At 39.2% G+C, this 20,806-nt stretch overlaps 1 protein-coding gene across 3 annotated transcripts in view; it reads right to left on the reverse strand.

Moving 5' to 3' along the window:
• The window catches only part of LOC121330200 (zinc finger protein DPF3-like), a 69,548-nt gene that overhangs the window by 25,368 nt on the left and 23,374 nt on the right, over positions 1-20,806 (reverse strand). For all 3 annotated transcript variants that reach the window (XM_041276540.1, XM_041276542.1, XM_041276541.1), the window contains exons 2-8: positions 18,786-18,946; positions 18,091-18,198; positions 13,899-14,023; positions 11,667-11,762; positions 11,293-11,365; positions 7,573-7,716; positions 2,438-2,566 (exon numbers count right to left, since the gene is read on the reverse strand). In XM_041276540.1, the coding sequence (XP_041132474.1) occupies positions 2,438-2,566; positions 7,573-7,716; positions 11,293-11,365; positions 11,667-11,762; positions 13,899-14,023; positions 18,091-18,198; positions 18,786-18,946 (836 nt within the window). The remainder of the gene's footprint in view (positions 1-2,437; positions 2,567-7,572; positions 7,717-11,292; positions 11,366-11,666; positions 11,763-13,898; positions 14,024-18,090; positions 18,199-18,785; positions 18,947-20,806) is intronic.

Raw genomic sequence — 20,806 nt, forward strand, 5'->3', positions numbered from 1 at the left:
ACCATGTTTTCACAAGAAAGTGCATGCTGATAACAGCTGCAGAATCGAAACTTCACAGTCCTAATTCTACCATAAATACTAAAACATTTACAGCGGCCTCTGTTTTATTCAAGTAGTTCTTTCCCATTGTTAAGAAAATGTAAAACAAAAAAATGTAAAAAGATTGTAAAACACAGACTGTTCAAGGCATTTTACTATGGTACAGTTTCCTTTGGACAAACCACTAATCTGGAAAGGGTCAACTGGTCTGGCTTGGACAAAGCCTACAGTGTATTGTACCCGATATGTCCAGGCCTGGCTACAATGGCACTATCTCATCATGCAGGCGTGTGTGGGATAAGAAGCTGACAGGGGAAGAGAGCTACACGTTGCAAGTGATTTTTCACCTTGGAAATTCTTTTAACCCTCCCGTCTTGCACACAACTCCACAAACGTGTGTGTACTAGTTATAGATAAATACTACAAATGCACAAATCTGAAGCAGGAATATAATCAACACTATTCTGAGCACAACAAAAAAAACCTCTGTCTTATCAGTAATAATTATCACACTAGCCACACCATGTACAAGGACTGAATAAAATCCAAGTACACAGTCGGTATCTTTACATGACACATTAAATCTTGTTCAGGTCCAATTACTGGACAATCAGATTCAGAAATGTGGTACTAGAAGCAGGATACTGTACCGCACTAATCTAGTTTAATTGTACTCTTCAGATGTAGCTATATCCATGAGTTAAACACCTAAGAATGGAAAATAATTACCAGCACTGTCAACTCCAAATTCACTGTTGGTTCTAACATTGTTACAATAAATATAGACAAAGCCATCAGCAGAAACACACAATTAGTCTCCTCATAATCACAATCACCACAACAGCCAAACAAAAAAAGCAGAGGGAGCACCGCAGCGAGCACGTGGAAAACTACAGAAATCTGATCTATTGTGTTAACAGAGAACACTACAATTTGTCTATGCCACACTGACGTACCACTAGATTCATATTCCTGAATTTAAGGCTGTAAATCTACCTTTAAACAGACTAAACATTTATTAGAAATGCTATCATTGAATTTTGTACTTGCTTTAGTATTACATATCCCTTTTTACTGAGCTTTTCTATTTTAAAGTTTGCCAGGATGTCAGATCCACAGTATTCAATTACAGTGGTTTACGATGCAGAAATTATTTGAAAAAAGAAGATCCCAATAAAGCAGGGCATTTTTGGTCTAACGTAACGCTATCCTGTTTAAGATTTGTATTTCCTGTTCAAACACTCAAATCATAACAACCTTATGATCTACCCAGTGTCTGATCTTCTTGGTATTTAAATTCCTCCTGATTGGAATGCAGAACAGCTCAAAACTGCTCAAAAGGCTCCGATACAAAACGAAGGGCACTAAGAAACAGCGGTAAGCTGTCCTCTGAGCCCTGCAGCCTGTAGAACAATACTGCTGCAGTCCCGGGAACACACGGTATTTCACACTCGGGGGACAGCAGTAGAATAAACATTGCTGGAAAATGTTGGCGCTCGTAAGAATTATCATTAACTTGGTTTGCTTTTTTATATTGATGCGTAAGAGATACAAAGAAATCCAAAAGTCTGTTTGCTGTATGTCTCTACTTTATGTATGTATGCATGCAATAACGATCACCAAGAATTAATCAAATCCTTTCTACTGTTCTCTCCTTTGTTGTGTCAGGTAGAATTTTATTTTGCTCCAGAATTATCCTCTATGAAGTACAAGATATAAATCTTATCAGCTTTTAAGAAATAAAAGAATAGCTGCAATATTCATCTTAAATTTGAAATCATTTAGAAAGTGTCCCCACACTGGTATTTCACTAAATATACTAGCGGTGTAGGACCTTCCAAAATCAACACTCAAACATGTTAGAAGTGTTTGTAACTCTTCACTGAGCCTTCCAATCGTCCGATCTGTAATCTGATCTAGTATCTTGATTATACAGCATGCCCTTTCTTTCTTAGTGTTTCTAGTGAAAAGTAGACCTGGAAATGTGAGTCTTTTTTAAAACCAATGATTACATTATTTGTCCAACACTTATAGGTATACATAAAACGATTGTACATAAAAAAAATAGCTGTACTCTTTACACATACAGTACACTACAGCAGACAATAAAAAGTTACAAACTTCAAAATCAGAAACTTTCCAGAGGAGTGAAATTAATGGGTTTTAAATTAAAAGCTCGCTGAACATGAACATGCATTTACAAAGTGGGAAGTTTAGGTGGAGCTCCACTATAATAGTGCCAGAGAAAATGTGGGCTCTGTATTTTTTAATTAAGGCTAACCTTTGTGCTTTACAATGGTTAAACAGTGAACTGAAATTCAGAACAAGTTTGACATTTAAGAGTTTCAGCTCTTCCTAAAGCCCCTGTGAGACTGCAGAGTGAAGAGGACAGACTCACCAGATCGCCCGCAGTCAGAGCAGGAGACAAGCTGCTCCGCGTGGCCAGTCTTCCTGTTGGAGCCAGAATCCCCCAGGCAGAAATCACAGTAGTTATTGGGAATGATGGTCCCGTCTGGGCCCTTCTGAGCTGTGGAAAAGACAGAGAGGGGTGCTGTTATTGAACTCGGAGTAGAGACGGCCCAGTCTCTTGTGGGACAATGCTGATAGATCCATAATCCAAGCCATAAGAGACCAGGGTCAACCGGACATGTTAACTAATCATCAGGAGCTAAAAGCACCAGTTCATCCACAAATCAGTTCATGCAGATCCGACAATCAAACTTGCTTAATTTCATTGGTGATGAATAGAAATGGCAAGCACAAAAGACAGTTACTTAACTCACCGCAGTTTGTACTGCAATGTTTAAAAAAGGGAAAAGATGCTACCCTGCGACTATTTGAAATCGAGAACAATGTAGCATTGTATCCCATTTGCGAGATCTTTTAAAACATTTTAATAAGTTCTGGAACACCCTTGAGCGCAGCCTGTTTTTTCATAGCCAGCTTATTATAAAATCACCCTTAGTTACACACAGTGGCGTCGCTGGTTTTGTGGCGAGGCGGGCTGGCCTTGTGGTTATGAGGGGTTAGCCAACTTTTTTTTGTTGTTGTTCTGTTTCACTGCGATTTAAATCAGCTGTCAAATAACGTCTAAAAAGCATTGCAATTAGGGGTGTTGGACTCTCAAACATGATAAAACTTTAACATTATAATGCTTGTAATCAACCAGAAAACCCATTAAGAGCAGGACTCCAAATAAGAGTGCTGTTAACATCTCTGTTAGAAGGCATGTGCATAACATTTATAACGTGGACTATGGAAAACACTTAGGTGTATTAGTTTATAAATCATATAAAAATTCTAGGCGATATTTAGCTCAGCCAAAAGTTTAACATTTAACACACAGACAATGTGCAAGTCTTTAATCTTAGTTAACACCCCGAATTGCTGTATATTTAGAAGCAGGTATACGGTAACCACAGATGTTTTCAGGCAAGTTCATTCAATTGAGGGGGTGGGTTTTTGCAAAACCCCCACCCGCCACGCCCTTAAACAAGCTTAGTGACTTCACTGGCGAAAGCAGAGCAGAACACATTTTGTTTCAAGTCCTTGTGCCATGTTTTATGGGTTATATACAATGCCTGCCATTCATATTACTTCCTTCCGAGTTCCCGGATCATTCGAACTGCCAGGAGGCTCCCTGAGTGTATACAAACCCCAAATCTGTGTAGCAGAGTACTGTACAGCAACTCTTCATGACTCCTCACAAGCGACTCCCTGTTATTCCTGCTCAATTCTCTGAAGCCGAGTTCTAAATAAAATGTTCCTGGTGAAGAACCACCCCCAGTCTACAACATACCAGTCATTATGCAGCACTACACAGATCAAACAGTTTCATACCAGGTAAGTAATATCACATAGCAGAGTTACCTTGTGAAACATAGAATGTAAGGTATGTTATTGCAGACACTGTCTGCAGTGTATTTTAAATTACCAGTGCACAGCAACTGCAACCCAGCTATGATCGCAGGGATACCTAAAGATGTCCACAGGACAGCAGTGTCTGAAAAGGAACAGTTTCAGCTTTCTGAAGTGTACAGTGAAGTGGACTGGAGCTGTTTATATATATATATATATATATATATATATATATATATATATATATATATATATATATATATATATATATAGAATATATCATCAGGACAGGTTATATTATTGAATATGTTAAAACAATTTTTCATGTTAGTCTGTCAAACTTTTTTCATTATATGGGAAGCTTTATGTTAAATACAATTTTCATTATTTCTGTATTAATGTCAATTATATTTAGAAAGCCGCTAAAGAAATGAGTATTGGGATTGCCAGTGCTGGTGTCTTTGTAACTCAATACATCACAACTGTCTCTTTAGTTGCGAACACATCGATTAAAATGATCACCAAGTCACTGTGGCTGCTGGATATACTTTTATACAGATTTGGAATCTAATGTTACACAAGTCCAATTGTGCTAGCGTTTTCTTTTTTGTGTAGTGGGGGCTTGTGCTCAATGACAGTTTGACTGAATGCAACCATAAAAATAACGTAGTACACAAATCATAAAACGGCACTGTACGTTTACAACAAAGCTCTCCATAATTAAGATAGTGGTGTAAGCTGAAGAGGCCATTCATAGTGACAGTACTACTTAACAATAGTCTATCCAAGGCATTCCTGCTTCAGGCTGCCTGGCAAATCCACAGCAGAGACAAAACAGCACAGCTTTCTAACCTGTGCTCTCCATAGCCACGGGAAGATGCTGTATTCAGTCCAGTAAGGACCTCCATTGATCCCCCACTTCCAATCACTTGAGGTAGAGTATGTGTTATTACCAAATATACACCACAACTGGAACGGTTCTTCAGATGTGTAAAAATGACATATATGCATATGTACTCTCCACATAAGCGAATCACCAGGTGTTAAGGTTTGGTACATTTTATTTGTTAAAATTTCACTCACCAGAATGACCTCCATCTCATTTACAAGGAGGTCCCATTGAAATAGCAGCAAGCAATAAGTTATAAACACTCACACAAAAGCAATTAATAAAAGCATATTATACACACACACACACACACACACAAGAAAACACAGGATACCAAATACATGCACACATTCCTACAAACACAGGACCAACATAAAATAATTCAAAATATCCATAACCTAAAACCAGTTATGGGAGCATTAACAGCAGTTTTCTAAAGCGTTAAAAAGCTTTAAATACGCAGCTCCTGATGTGAAATGAAGAGCCCCTGTCTGCACCTTATGCCTCGTTTCCTCTGCCTCGCTCTACAGGCTTCAGCTGCCCACGGCTAGCTGCCAAAATCAAGAGAGCGTTTCAGTGCTTTTTTTCCTCCAAACCTGGACAACCTTGCAAATTCTTGACGTGCGTCAAAGATCACTAGGGACCGCATTCTGTTTTGCTTTAAAGCAACTGACAAAAAAAAAAAACAAAACAATGTGACATCAGACATTTGTCTTATGCGCCAAAGCTAGATGAACATTGTTCAATTTAACAAAGTTCTCTGCTTTCAGTGAATGCAATCCACCTTAAAGAAAATGGCATTGCATGCTTTACTGATATGAAAAAAAAAAAAAAAAATGTAGTGATTTCCCTGTCTCTTTCTTCTCTACAAGTACCTTCTGGCTTCCTGATGACGCACTTCCTTTGCAGCCAGTTTGGCTACATCGAGTAAGAGATGCAAAACCTGACCAGATAGCCGCACTCAGCCGCTTGGGCGAGCCGTGGAAACACCCTGCTTTGTTGCCGTGGTCACCCGTAGCTGGCAGCTCCAGGCAATGGAAATGGGGCACTAGTTGTTTATTGCTACTTCTGTAACAATAAACTCATGACAATGTAAATGTTTTGTAAGTATGGCACAGGGTTTTTTTTTTTTTTTTATCTATCAAGATGACAGACCGGAGGCATCTCTCAATTCTGGTAAAACCTTGCTCCTGTCATTCAGCCCTGTCAGACTGTACAAGGTCTCTACATATTCCTGACGAGTAATCAGCACCAAATGTTATTTGAATTGCTTTTTTACCCTCATTATGGAGTTTGCATTCATTCTGAGTGGTTCTGGAGTTCTCATTCTCTAAATCAGCATTTACCTGACTTGGAGCTTGTCTGCAGAATCCTAATTGCAGCCTTCCTCATTACAATTGGATCATGTGACAGTGCAACTATTCATCTTGCCAGCGCAACTCCCCATCTCAATATATAAGTGGGTGGGGTTGGCAGAGTTGATAAGTTACATTGTCATATGATCCGATTGTAGTGAGGAAGGCTGTTCAGGCCAGGCACTAAGGATTCTCCAGACAAGCTCAAACTAAGTTCCATGTCAGGTAAAGGCTGATGAAAAATGAGAACTCAGTATTAGAGAAACTGACCCCAGAAGCGCTCAGAAACATAATAAAATATTAAGGATATGTAAAACAACAAGTCAAAGTGCACTTAAAGCTGCTTACTCTTTAAATAATAACAACAACAGGTTAAAAGCAACAGAAGATGACAATGAACTGGAAGATCCAAGATGGCCAAAGACAGGTTTCCAGGGCCTGTACAGCACACATTTCTGCTTCATTGTGTTATTTTATTTCAATTAATAAATTAAAAGTGCTATCATTTTTTACTATAATGTAAATCACAAATTCATTCTTAACATTAGGTTTTGGTTGGAAAATCAACTATAGTTTGTAGTCCATTGATTAACACATTATAATACAGGTCTATTACCTCTTGCAAAAAGTCTGCTCTGATTTCGCTGTGTAACAATTTTTTTTTTTTTTTTTTTTTTTTTGTTCCTGGGTAGTAAGTGTTATTTCCTAATTGCTTATGCCTCAAAAGTATAGAAAATGGCTATTATTCCCCACAAACTTTGCTTTTGTGACCAGAATAGTGATATTTCAAAATATCACTATTTCCAATGGGAAAATGGGCAAATGTGTGTCTTTTCGTTCACATAAAGTCAGAAAAAAAACAACATATGAATCCAAATTAACATGTATTTATACTAAAGTAATACAAAAATGACTACAAAAGATTTAGAAGTGAGTAGTTTTTCGAGATTTACGATTATACTGTATTTACAGTACAGTATAATCGTAAATCTCGAAAAACTACTCACCCCACTTTGCAATTGCTGCTTGCTTGCTTGCTTGTGTCTTGGTATCCCTGAACAGATAACTGTCCTCTCTGAAAAAATAGGCAAAAGACTTAAGTGTAGTGGTATCTCGAATGTTTTCCATTTAATATCAATGCAGAAGGGTTAATTTCACCCTGATTTTCAGCAAGACTGGTACCAAAAGTGAGATAGCTTGCTCATGCAAATTTTTTGCATTGATTCTTTTGAAAAGGATCAATTGAGGGATATTTAGTTAAGAAACTAGTGTGAGTGGAGTAAAACAGGCATCACAGCACCAAACCAGTTTCTGGTTGTCCCCGGTGTTTCAGGCTCTATGGACCTGCTTTGGCCTCCCTGGAGCTAGAACCGGGGGTACTGCTGAGTCTGTTCCTCCCAGCGCGAGGGGTTCAGAAAAGAGGTTTCTTACGTTTGTGGTTGTCAGTGCGTTTGGGGGCTGGCGGGGAGCGGGCTGGCTCCTCGTCTCTCTCATCCTCCCCCTCCTCGTCTGCCAGGTGGGTGTGGGCGTAGTGGTAGCTGAGACCCGGGCGGTTCTTGTAGCGCTTCCCACAGACTGCAAAGGAAGGGAAGGAAGGGGGTTGTCAGCACTGCACACCGAACACAAACACAACTTGTGTCCATCCCAAGTTGTAGTGCCACAGCACCTGCCCAATTGAGCTTGGATTGCACCAAAATGTGTGCCAACTACCCATGGTAATGGGTGGACCTGTCCTGAAAGGACACATCAATTGCAACGATGTCGATTTATTTATTTATTTATTTATTTTTAATAGCAGTAAATCGAGTGTTGAGTCTTCATCCTGCCTGCATAACTCATTGACTTAGACAGCAAAAGTATAACTTCTGATTGTCTTGAGCAGCAGTGCTTCCTAGATACCGTAACTGGAATCGAGGGACTGTAGGAATCTGTCACTTTAAAAATATAGTACGGTATAGGCAATGTATAATATCAAGGGATGATGATGTTACACTTCACATCTTCAACTGTTTTTGTATAATAACTCTCATAATGGACAGTTCCCTGGGGCTCAGTCGTATCTTCGATATGGCAGTAGTTTACTCTAGCCATGCGTGCAGGGCCACATGAGTAACTACACAAACCGTTAAGAAAACAGGGAAATACGCAAGTCATTTTTATTCTGCAAACTTAAAATGTCAGCTGTCATTCAGGTAACAAATGATTGGGCTTTGCAGGCTAGGTTAGTAGGAGTTTGTGCAAGCTGGACATGGCAGATAGTGTCCAATTTACCTGGAAACAGGAGAGGGGGAACACTTGACTATTCACTTACAGAATCCACCCTCTCTGTCTCATTTCTGCAAGATTACTGACAGATGAAATTATCTTCTTTATATATGTTATGGTTACTACCCAATTAAGACAGCTGGGACTACAAATAAGGGTGGAGTAGGTCAAATCTAAATCAATGCATGCTTATTGTGCTCAGACTAACAATCTTGACTGCCCAGGGTTAGGAGAATGATAGGGCAGAGTAAGATAGGATAGGGTAGTGTAGATTCGAGCTATTGCGACAACGGGGAAATATGTTAAAAAGGCAAATCCAAAAATGCTAATGCTATTGTAAAAGTCACTTTACCCCCACCTCAGCCCGGCCTTTCAGTTACCAGTTCAACCCTTTTTTATATCCCCTTGGTGGATAAACCTGCACTGTTCTAAACAATCCAAGGGTATTCAGAGATTTATTAAGGGTTATCAATCCCTAAATCCTATAATGAAATAATAACACCCCTCTACAGCAGTGGTTCCCAACCTTTTCTCTGCTGCGGCACACCTTGATATATATATATATATATATATATATATATATATATATATATATATATATATATATATATATATATAATTTTTTTTTTTTTTTTGAGATACACCACCTTATTTTCACCAACGGAACTCGTCCTCTAATAATAAAATCAAATCCTACTTTTAAACGTCCTAAAAACAATTCAAGCTGCCCACAAAATAATTTCTTCTCAGTTTAAGCTGTTTACAGTGAAAGTCATTCGATGCCACAGGCAGCAATAGGTAATATTCTGCCTGGATACCTATGTAATACAATTTTCAAGATTTGAAATGTTTCAAAATCCAATGGCCCAGGGTTTCAGATTTTAAATTATAAATTGCAGACCGCAAAAAAGCTAATTATATAACACTGCAAATTTCAACTGTTTGTTGTTAAGTAAAAAAGAAGGGAACATAAAAACTGCCAAAAAGTTCAAAATTTATACAAGTTAGAACTGGTGAAAACAGTAAGATTAACTTTGAGGAGTCACTTTTGGCTATGCATACCTCCTGTACCAGTGGATCCTACTGGCTACGCATGACTCCTATACCAGTAGATTATATTGCCTCCTGTACCTAGAGAGTTCACTCCTATTTTTCTTGTTTTGTTAAACAGTAGAAAATATTTTTGTATGTTTTTAACGTTTTTAAATGTTTCCTAGGGTGTATTTAGTTGATATATACTACAGAAATGTGGATTGAGATCAAAGTATGCAAAGTATAAAAAGATGTTTTTCTTTCTAATTATATATATATATATATATATATATATATATAGATATATATATATATATATATATATATATATATATACCCCCAACTCTCTGAACCCTACCACGCCGCCTGTAGTCCCTGTTTCCCCATACACTCAACAGAACCACAGTTTATCACTAGTAGTTACAGTATTTGAAAGGACTAACAAGTGTACCAACTGATTACAAATTCAGACAATGAGGTATTGAGGTATTATTGTAAAGTAACTAGACGTACAGCTATTTATATTAAAGATAAATAAACAAGGTACATATTTTCACAACCAGTTTCATACACACGATTAAAATGCCATCACTATTATTATTATTATTATTATTATTATTATTCCTATGCGCAACACTCCCCCACTCCCTCTTCTCGTATATTGAATGGTTTGGTCCAGAATCAGCTCATCTCACTCTCCTACTGCAGCTGCTTAAGAGCAAATGAGACTGAGGTTTTGAAACAGAAGTAACTCCGTTTGCAAAAACAGATGTGCAAGGCCCCAGGTACCCTTTATTTATCTTTTGTGATTGTGTTGTATTTTTTAATTAATATTATCTACATAACTTGTAACATATGGGTCTAAAAATAAGAACTGTTCCAATTATTACATCTAATTGTAAAATGCTGACACCTCAGCACAGCGTTGATACAGGTTCCCTTCGTCTTGCTGCATTATTCACACCTGTTGTTCCAGACCAGGCACGCTATATTCAAACTGTCTTCATTATTTATGATTATGAGAAGTGGGGGAGCGACACTCCCTGCCGACCCCTCAGCACTACACCCCTGTGTGTGTGTGTGTGTGTGTGTCATATAATATATATATATATATATATATATATATATATATATATATATATATATATATATATATATGCTAAGCCAACTTCCCAAACAAAGAGCCAACTTCCCAACATTTCAGCATGTTTAACATAATGTGTTTGAAAACAAACCGTAGCACTATTTATAGGCTTTTGATGCCATGATAACTAAATAATGTATTTCTATTTAAATCTATCAAATGTGCATGTGATGTGATTTACTTCAAAGTTAATGATGTAACAATCTACTATTCCTTTCTATTTAAACCTTCAGGCATCATGGTATTGAGCCTATCTATCCGTTTATTTTATTTTAATCTTCTCTGTTGCACATTTTGTAATGGTGTTTCTTTTAAAGCTAAACATTTTAGGTAATTTGTGTCATGTTTATTTTTTGTGAAGTGTTAAACTATTGGTTCATTTTCTTTCTTATGTTTTCATAGGCGATTCAGTATTTTTTATATATATCCTCTGTCTCCAAACTTTCAGAACAAGGGGAGTTCTGAATCTGAATCCCAGGACTGGGTGCAGGGCTACTGCGAGTTTCTAACCTAGCTACAGCCAGACCACTGTCTGCCACAGAGGCGTGATAATTATTATTTGTTTATTTAGTAATGGTAAGACTTAGTTTTCTATAGTGTTTCCATGAAGGGTATTGTTTGCAGTGTTATGCTGTGCTGTGCTGTGCGCTGGGGAGTAGTGTGACTGGTCCTGTCTGGCCTCAGCAGCAGCACTATGCAGGATCACTTACTGTCACACACGTAGGGCTTGTCCTGGTCCTCCATGACTGCAGCCTCCACCCTTCTCCTGCCCGAGCCACGGCCCTGCAAAACAACACACCAGCTCTCAGCTCACCAGTGCATTATACTGAACAGGGCTCTACCTCTCTCATTTCACAGCAAGGACAGCGCACTGCACACTAACCTGACTCTACGGTGGTGCTTGAAAAACCTGCACATCCCCAATAAAGTAAAATACAATGTGTTGTTGCTAGAGTTCCTTTTAGGTTACAAGTAGCACCATGTTATAGCGTCCGTTAGTGGTACTTTTTGACAAGGGGACTGAAACACACAACCCAGGATAGGTCTTTGAGGCAGGCAGGCAAGTTCTCAAGGTAATACTCACTCGTCCTTTGGTCCTGTGTTTTCGCTTTGGAGTGTCAACTTCAAAATCATCGTCGTCATGGTAACCATCTCCGTTCTCATCAGCCTCCAGAACCCTCTGCAGGGAGTAAAGGAGGGCGTAGTTACACAGTGCCACACTGACTTCTCCATCCACGATACACCCTCCTGGAACTGGGCCTTGACAACATACACTGGTTATATTTCACATATCCCCTCAGTCACTGCTTGCATAATTGTACCATGTTATGTTTGCTATCTATGTATCTATTTTAAAAATTGTAAATATATGGCAGGGCAGAGCCCTGCTGATATATGTATTGTTATGGGTTGAAAAAAGAATGGTTTATTGTTGTATTATGATTTAAAAATAAAATGTATTGTTTGAGGAAAAAACATGATATGTTGTTATTATCAGTTAGTTTGATGTGGTTTGGCAGGGGTGATGTTTGGAGCTCGTCTCTACCAGACTTCATCCCGTGAGAATGCGTGGTCAGCAGCTAATGATTTATTGAAAAATTGGCTGTCGACCACACATAAAACTCTCGTGCAGAATGTGGCCATCTCCAAATTGATTAAATGATTGCTAGTTCCAAGATGGCCACAACTAGAGCTGACATTCTACTCAAACTTAGGTTTCAAGCTATAGCTGACAGTGTTTAAATACTGCTTAGTATTTATTATTCTACCTACAAATCTGTATTACATGGCAAACCAACAGAGAAAATTAAGGAGTCTTTTGTACTTTACCAGAATTTTTACATGAGCATCAGCATTGATGATGCAAAAAAACAACAGAGGTCACGACCTCTGTGTCCTCATAGCTAGTTACAGCCATGGCCACATACATAAAAGATTGTACTTGTTTGTGTTGGTGGTGGGTGTTCAGAGAGGAGGAATGTGTGGGAGAGCGAGACGAGAAAAAGAAAGAATGCAAAATACAATTGCTACTCGTGCTGGAAAGGACCAGCACGGTACTTGTTTTGGTTAAGAAGATTTTGTTTTCGAGATTTAAACTGTTATTTTGGTTCTGTGAGCTGTCTTGTTTGGTAAGAGAGTTTTTGTTTATTTAATTCGAATAAATACGCACTCAGCACATCAACCCGCAGTACTTGAGTGTCAACTTCCTGGTCTGGGGATATCACGACTTGTGCCATCATGCCATACGAGGATATAAACTTTACTGCAAAAAACATTAGTCTAATGTAGTAAGGCTCAGTGAATGTCTAGGTTTCTTAACTTTGTATGAGGTTTGCAATCATTTTTTGTGGTTCTTATGGCAATTCACAAATACTGAGTTTCAGCACAATTTCAGGAGCCACTTCCAGTTCCTGCCATAGACATACGTATCATAGGCTAGATCGGTCAAAGTGTCTATATAATATTAAGTGCCAGCACAATCTACTGCACAGCTGCCATGCAGTGTCTTGCCAGCAAAAAACAAAACAAAAAACCTAGAAAACGAAGAAAAAAAAAACAACAAGGGCAAAGTATGACTCCCCAGCAGATCCCGGAGATGGAATTACAGAGTTTAACACTTACTATCATTTGTTATTAAAAATGTACCTTTTTATTAAAATGTTTGAGTATTTATGGGTTGCTTGACGTCAGCTCCATACATAGATCAGGGTGAATTGTGAAGTAGAGGTCTAAGTGATATATTTTGTAAAGTTTACACAGCGATAAGGCTACATATTATATCCATGACAGGATTCCTGTCGGACAGACCACTCCAGAGAGCACTCTGTAAAGATGTGTGTCCTGTTACGCTACACTGATCATGTAATATAATCTCAAAGTGACAGGGTACAACTAGAGTAAGCCTGGCACGATGCCAGCAACAGTTACACAAAAAAAGGTTACATTTTCCCTACTCGTTTATAACATATTGTATTTAAACTGTACTGCAAATGGGGACTCCATACCACACTTAGACCCCTTAATGCTTGGTATCCTGGTCCTGAACAGATAATTGTAACCACATATCATCCAAAATGTGTTCTATTGACAACCAATACAGAACGGCCAGGTGGGACATTTGTTATTCATTTTATTCCTCAAAACTGTATTGTGCAATGGTACCTAAGAGCTGTAACACATGTGGTCTATTCAGGAATATGAAGAGGCTGGCAGGCTCCATGAGAGCTTCCCTTCACAGCTCTGAGGGGTGAACTACATGAGACAAGCGAGTTCTTCTATCACCCAAGCCTCGTGTGTGTGTGTTGGGGTATCTGACCTGGATCTCTAGCAGGCTCTCCTCGTCCTTGGAGTTGTTCTTGTCCAGCCCCTCTCCCCTCAGCAGGGCCTCCAATGTGGTCCCCTCAGCCGACTGGCCCTCCTTCCTCTGAGGCAGCTCTCCCTCTGAAATACAGCAGCAGCAGCAAAATGACCACTGGGGATTCTTTCAGACAGAATTCTCACAGCAAGCACACATTAGAGGCCCCAGTTCAAAGTAAAGCAAAGGACAAGAAATATTTACAAGGGAAGCTGTTTCACCTTTAACTGAACTGCCATATTTGCAGAAATAAAATTGGTCTATTGCCACAGTTTTTACTACGTGTACAAATTTTGCTGATTTTAAAGAGGAACTGTAATCAAAACAACAAGGCTCTCTAAATGCTCTGTAAATATATAACAAATGGATCTTGCTGCGGCAATTTTGTTAAGTAGTCAAGCGTTTGGCCAGTATTTAAATTTTTTTGTCAGTTGGAAATGCAGGTCCCTGCCATACTGAAACCTTTCAAACGCCACTGTTACATCGTATCATTGACAGCAACCCACACCAGTGAAGTTGGCAGGGTGAATTATGTCAGAATGCAAAGCGTTCAGGTGCAAAAATAACAAAAGGAAAAACAGTAACAAAAAGTATTTTTGTGTGCCTAAGCCTTTAAACCAACAAAGGGCAGCCATAACTAAACACTGGCTGCATAATATAGGAACGGGACACCCGCTCAATAGAATACTGTGCGACTACAGAGCGAGTCAACGACGGAAGAGAGCTCCAATACATTAAATTTGTTTTAATGGTTTTTATACGATATACTGCTCAAGGAGAGGCTGAAAATGCATCAAAAGCTTTAATTAACATGCTTTCTATTGAAATGGTTACATATTCATTTGCATTACAGTGGCCCTTTAAGGTAATTGTTCCTACTCTGCACCCATTTTTGTTAATGTGAGCGGCACCTTTGTAAGGTAATGTATGGTAAATATAAATTTTCATACATTTATAAACTTGTGCATGTGTGTATGTGTCATTTTATTAGGACTGGTCCAGGTACAGACAGCTCCACCACACCCTAACGGGACTGAGATCTGATTCAAGAAGACAGTCAACAAATTCCCTCTGTGTCCTGCCCTGGGCTGGAGAAGGGGAAAGGTTACTGCATTAGTATTCAAGTGCAACCCAGGGCTTCTGTACAAACAGCAAGGATAGCTGTGGTGTGAATAATCCCCACTGAACAGACTGGCAAACTGCACGAGCAGATACTGTATTATAAAAGGGTGCCGGGGTAGCTTCAAAACACCCTTTTCGAGTTGGTGTTATTTCCAACATGGAGCTCACAATCACTGCTTTTATGCTATAAACATTTACCGCTTGGTCTTAGTCTGTGCTTCCCGATTATACAAGAATTATAAGAGAATTTAAGCTCAGAATCAGGTAGAAAAATAATGAATATAATTAATCTTGGCGACAGAACAGAATGACTGCAAGCATCATGAAGAGGGGAAGATAACGGTAAAAAAAAAAAAAAAGCTGATTAAAAGAGATCAATCTAATCATTTATTGGCATGTTTTAACTGCGGCTTTCTCTCTAGGTAGTAGTTCCGTCTCTCTCACACACACATTCCATTTCCTTTTTTCTGTCTGCTTTTCACTTGAAATAATTGAAATAATTCTTCAATGCCTAATTTATTTTATTATTTATATATTTTTTGATGCCCAGTTTAATTACCTGTCACTTTAATTCCACACTCTCGTGGGATATATAACCTACATGAATAACCGACTAAAAGAAACCAGCAAAAATCCCTTTGATAAAATTACATTTGAAGATATACACCCTTTTAACAGAGCGCACACTGGCCTGTGTAGTACACGCTCTTTATTAAATGCACAGCCATACTGAAGCCTTGCAGTGCTTGCTATTGTGTCTGTGCTCGTTGACTTTCAGCTGTCAGTAACCAGACAGCTCTCCCCCGGGAAATCAATCTGAAAATAGAGCAGACTGTTCCAGCACAGCGGATTCCACAAGCACACAAGGTTAGCTCCACAGTGTTTCCCAGGCATCCTTTATTAAAACACCCCCATTAACAATGGAATAATAAAGGTGACATACAAATCTCCCATCAAGTCTGTGAATAGAAAATTAGAGCAATCATTAAAAAAGTATCGCCAATACCTATTGATAGACAGGTGCCTCCAAAGCCAGATGGCCCCATTACCTAGTAACTACATATTCATTTTCTTTAACTGGTCCAATTGAACGAAACTGTCTGTTAGTGTTGAGAGGAGCATGGGCTTTTCATGAATGTTCTTTCAAAATGTAAATGAATATTAAAATATTCCTTAATTCGGAATTAGCTGGGGAAAAAAAAAAAAAAAAGTATAATTTGCTCTTGGGAGTAAAATAACCCCAACGCCCCAACATGTCTTTTACGTGCTGGTTTCCTTTCCAAGCTATCTTTGCGATGCAGTCATTCATGAATTCTGTTCTTGATTGAATATGAATATGGTAATTTTCCCAACCAAATACATTTCAAGCAGTGCTTGTTCAAATATTTAAGTATCTGTTTTACTGCACAATTGTCCATTGACTTTTTATCCACAGAAATCAGTAAACCGATTTAACTTCACTTCCCCAGGTTTCTAATTTGTAAAAAAAAGCTAAACAAAGCTGGTACTTTTAAATTTAAAAATAAACGCTTCTTGCAGCTGCGTTACTCCTGATTCTATCAGTATCACCCAGACTCAAGGTTAGATTACAACCACTGCTTTGAGCTTCTTATCTGAAGGACAGGAGACAGGACAAAAAAAAAAAAAAGTTTAACAGAAAACGCACGAGAGTCAAGCTGGAGCTGCCGGGCCAAGCAAACCACTATTACATATTCTTCATAAAGAGGCCAGTACTGCAAATAATAAAACACACCAGCGCCAAAAAACAAACATGTTTCAACATCTCCACTTTTATATTGAATAGGTTCAGTTGTGTTATAAACAACCTCTCTCAAGCTGTACCCTTCCTACTGCATTAAACAATGTTACTGCTGTGCCTTATAAAGCTTCCCATAGGGATAATTAGAAAACGTGTGACATTTGCAGACAGCACAAAGCTTGGGGGATTGGCCAACACGCTTTCAGACACCCAGGAAATCCAAAAAGATTCAGGACGCCTACAGAACTGGACAAATCTGGCTTTGCCCATATTGTCCACCTGAAAAAGGCCTTTTAGATACACTGTAGCTAGGTGGAAGAAATTGCAGACTACTAGTGCAGTTTAAGAAAAACAAATCCACTTAACACAGCAGACCAGTTAACCAGACCCTGTCTTATTAAACTACTTTATCAGTGGAGTTTCTTAGTGTGGAAACAGTTAATACTGGTCAAATGTTTTTTGAGAAATATATACTACCTTTACAGAGTCACTTGGTATGGGTATTAAATATTATTGCTGTTTAAAAATTAATTTTGTATCATTTTCTGTTTCAGTCATCACATCCTTGTGACTTTTTAAAACTAAGACGTTTAAAGCACCCCTGTGTCCTCAAATAAAGCTCTCAGAATCACTTCTAAAGCCCCACCACACCATTAACCTGTTCCCCTGCAACACCCCCAGCATACAAGAAGAATGATACGTCAGTTACGATCTGATATTCATACGAATACCCTTTAAGCTATGTAGAAATGTTTGGTCTAACTGTGCTGTGTGTCACATCAAAGTGCAGCCCGTTCTTCGCTGTGGTCTGAGGGACTGGGGCAGGCCTGCACACTGGGCCTCTCTGCAGCAACCCCCTGCCCTGCTCTCTCTCGATGCGTGCATCTGTATGTCTACCTTCACCACTTCTAACCGTTTGCACAGAGGCGCTTTCACAACACAAGCTTGTGCAGTTGTCTTCATTTTTTTTTTATTTTTTATTTTAAACTGGTTTACTGTCCCAAGACGCAGCACGTTACAGGCAGTAAAAAATACAGCACTTACTTTATAAGCGAGTCCGTTTTAAGCAGAAGAACTTCCCACTGAAATGCAGGTGCTTTTCACTTGAATACACTGTAAACAGAATTCACTGGTTATAAGTGGAGTGCACCTGTAGCATTATATAGAGGGGGTGGAACATGTTTCAGTTTAGTTACTCCAGCGTATATGTTTGCTCTGCCTAGTACTCTTTCCCATTCCCTCCTCCGTTCCTTCCCCCACCCCCTCACTCACCCAGTCTGAGCTCACAGAGGCGGAGCTGGGGGTCTTCAGGAGGGTGCAATCGTCTTTTTTTCCTCCAGCAGCGAGCCGGGTACGTGTACATCTGTCCAGACGCCAACCCTGAACACACACGACCAACAATGTGAGCTTCAAACTCCTGCTATATTACCATTGAAGTGCTGGTAGTTAATTACTTACTAATTACTTTTTGGGCTAATGAAGTGATATAAAATATACACCACACAAGTCATGCTTCTGATAATTGCTGTAATAAAACATTAAAGAATTCAAAATGTCATTGGAGTGTTTTTTGGAGTTTTTTTTTTTTTTTTCTAATGTCATTCTGTGCCCGGTTTCTATCATTTCCCGTCGGTAACTAGCTCTCAGATAAATTCCCAGCTGGCCGTGGAATGCTATCTGTCTGTTCCATCTCTGGTGACCTCATTCCACCCCCTACTTTTTATGTCAACTTAAAGAATGAATGCACACAATTCAATAAACAACAGAACAAATATTTTGTTCTTATCGAACCCTTTTGTCTATGTTTAGTTTTACCTCGACTTTATAATTAAGTCAGGGAGACAATAGTTTGCCTTTAATAGTGTGGTTAACTGTTAGTCTCTGCTCCTATGAAAACAGCTGGCCAGCTCAGCCCTGACAATGAAGCAGGGGGAGTGAGTACACCGCTCCCCTTCCCTTGTGCACACCTGGTCCCCGGTGGCGTTTCTCCATCCAGATGTAGCAGTTGTTCTGTGCCACCCTGGTCTGGGAGTCGAGGAAGGGCAGCCGCACGCTGCGCTCTGCACACAGACGGGCATTGTAGCTGCGGCAGTGCTCAATAGCCTCCTTATAGAACTGATCACCCAGGCTGCGGACAGAGGAAACAATCAACAATGGAAATCAATATGCAAATTATTAGGATTATTAGAAACGGCAATCAGTTCTTAACACACACAGAAGATGCACGGTAAGCTTAATATCTTTAGCTGTAGCTAAAGTTTAAAGCATCTTTGCTTTTCCTCCCAGTAACTCAGCTTTAACCACTACAGCACATTGCCTCTCAATCCCTCCGCTCTAACCACTAGGCCACACTGCCTTACACTCTCTCCCAGTCACTCTGCTCCAAACACTCGGCCACGCTGCCTCCATCCCAGTCCTGCCGCTCCAACCACTAGGCCACACTGCCTCCCTCTCTCCCTCTCCCAGTCCCTCAGCTTTAATCACAAGGTCATGTGTTTTCTTTTCATCAGACGGAATAGTTGCAGATGGAGGAGTGTGTTTTCTTTGGTGGGATGCTTGCTGTGCGAGTGGAGGGTGGACAGGATTGCATATTTAAGAATGCTGGAGACAGATACAGCTACTCCCAGCTTCAGGACACTGCTGTGCTCTTGCCAGCCTTTGCAGACCGACTGTAAAAGACATTGCAGCTGAATTTTAAAACACCAGACACCTTCTATCCTGAGGGTCTGGGCTTCAAGGTGAAACTCTCTATTTTCTTACTTTGTGTGAGCCACCGTATCACTGCAATCTGCAGCTTCTTAAAGTAATTATAATTAAGTAGGTCTCATGCCTGACTGCAGCTAGACCACTGTAGTTAAAACTGACCTATGACTCAGGGGAATCAATTGAACTATTCTCACTTATTAGGCCTTGGGTGTGTTTATTTGAGCTTCCCTATATCCCTGGCTGCCTGCTGGCAGTCTCCTAGGTTTCGACTAAAGAGCTGTGGTTCCAAGGTTTTTAGCTGCCATGCTCTTCACATAGTTGATATTTTTAAGGTTAGGTTGAAGACAGGTCTTTATTATCAAGTTTTGACTACAGTTTGTTTTGCAGGAATTGAGTTTGTAGATAGAGTCCTGGTTGCTTGCACAGAAAGGACACTATATATAGAACATAGTATAGGGTGCTGTGCGATACAAGCCGATAGACACTCCACAAGTGGGTGAGTTTCACGTGTACAGAACCATACACTAAATTATTTATCGTTTATAGTTAAATAAGACTAATTAAACAGTAATAATAGTTTTAATGTGATGTCATTTCCATCTGATCCAAGCCATAAAGTACAAACTATCTAATACACAGAAATTTCAGATGGCTGTACCACACATCATTATAAATACAATATGGTATGGCATGTTTAGAAACATGTGTAAAAGTGTATAATACCTGCACTAAACTAAACTGTACAGTACAGTTTACACTTTAGTTCTGCAGTTGCTTTTCATTACGAGTTGGTCCCTGCATCATTAAAAGCAAAAAGTAGGTAACCAAATAGTTCTAAACATTTCCTCTGCCACTGACAGACATTCATTACATAGGTCTCACATGTGCAGTTTTGAAAGAAACACATGTATTAGTCAAAATATATTTTTCACTTTGATGAAATGTGGTACACTGGGTTAAATAAATCTAACTACCTTGCACTTCCTGGGCCATTTCACCTGGAGAGTAAATTGAACACACACCTTCACTGGCTTGTTTCCTATTCTAAAACCTATTGAGCTAATTTAGACACATAGCAAATACATAAACATATATTAAACCCAGCTGGGGAAGTAAAGTTTTAAAAGTTGTCATTCCACTAAGAGTGGTATGGTTTTCAAGGTGGAGACCTTGGTAAATTTGTTTCCTGTTTATTTGTTTCTTGTAGAGTGTGGCATATATTACAAATCTGGTAACTGAGTGCGGCGTATATTTCAAGGGTGGCGTTCATTTGAATACATAT

This window comes from Polyodon spathula, chromosome 17 (genome assembly GCF_017654505.1).
Source record: "Polyodon spathula isolate WHYD16114869_AA chromosome 17, ASM1765450v1, whole genome shotgun sequence".
In the NCBI taxonomy this organism is placed as follows: Eukaryota; Metazoa; Chordata; class Actinopteri; order Acipenseriformes; family Polyodontidae; genus Polyodon; species Polyodon spathula.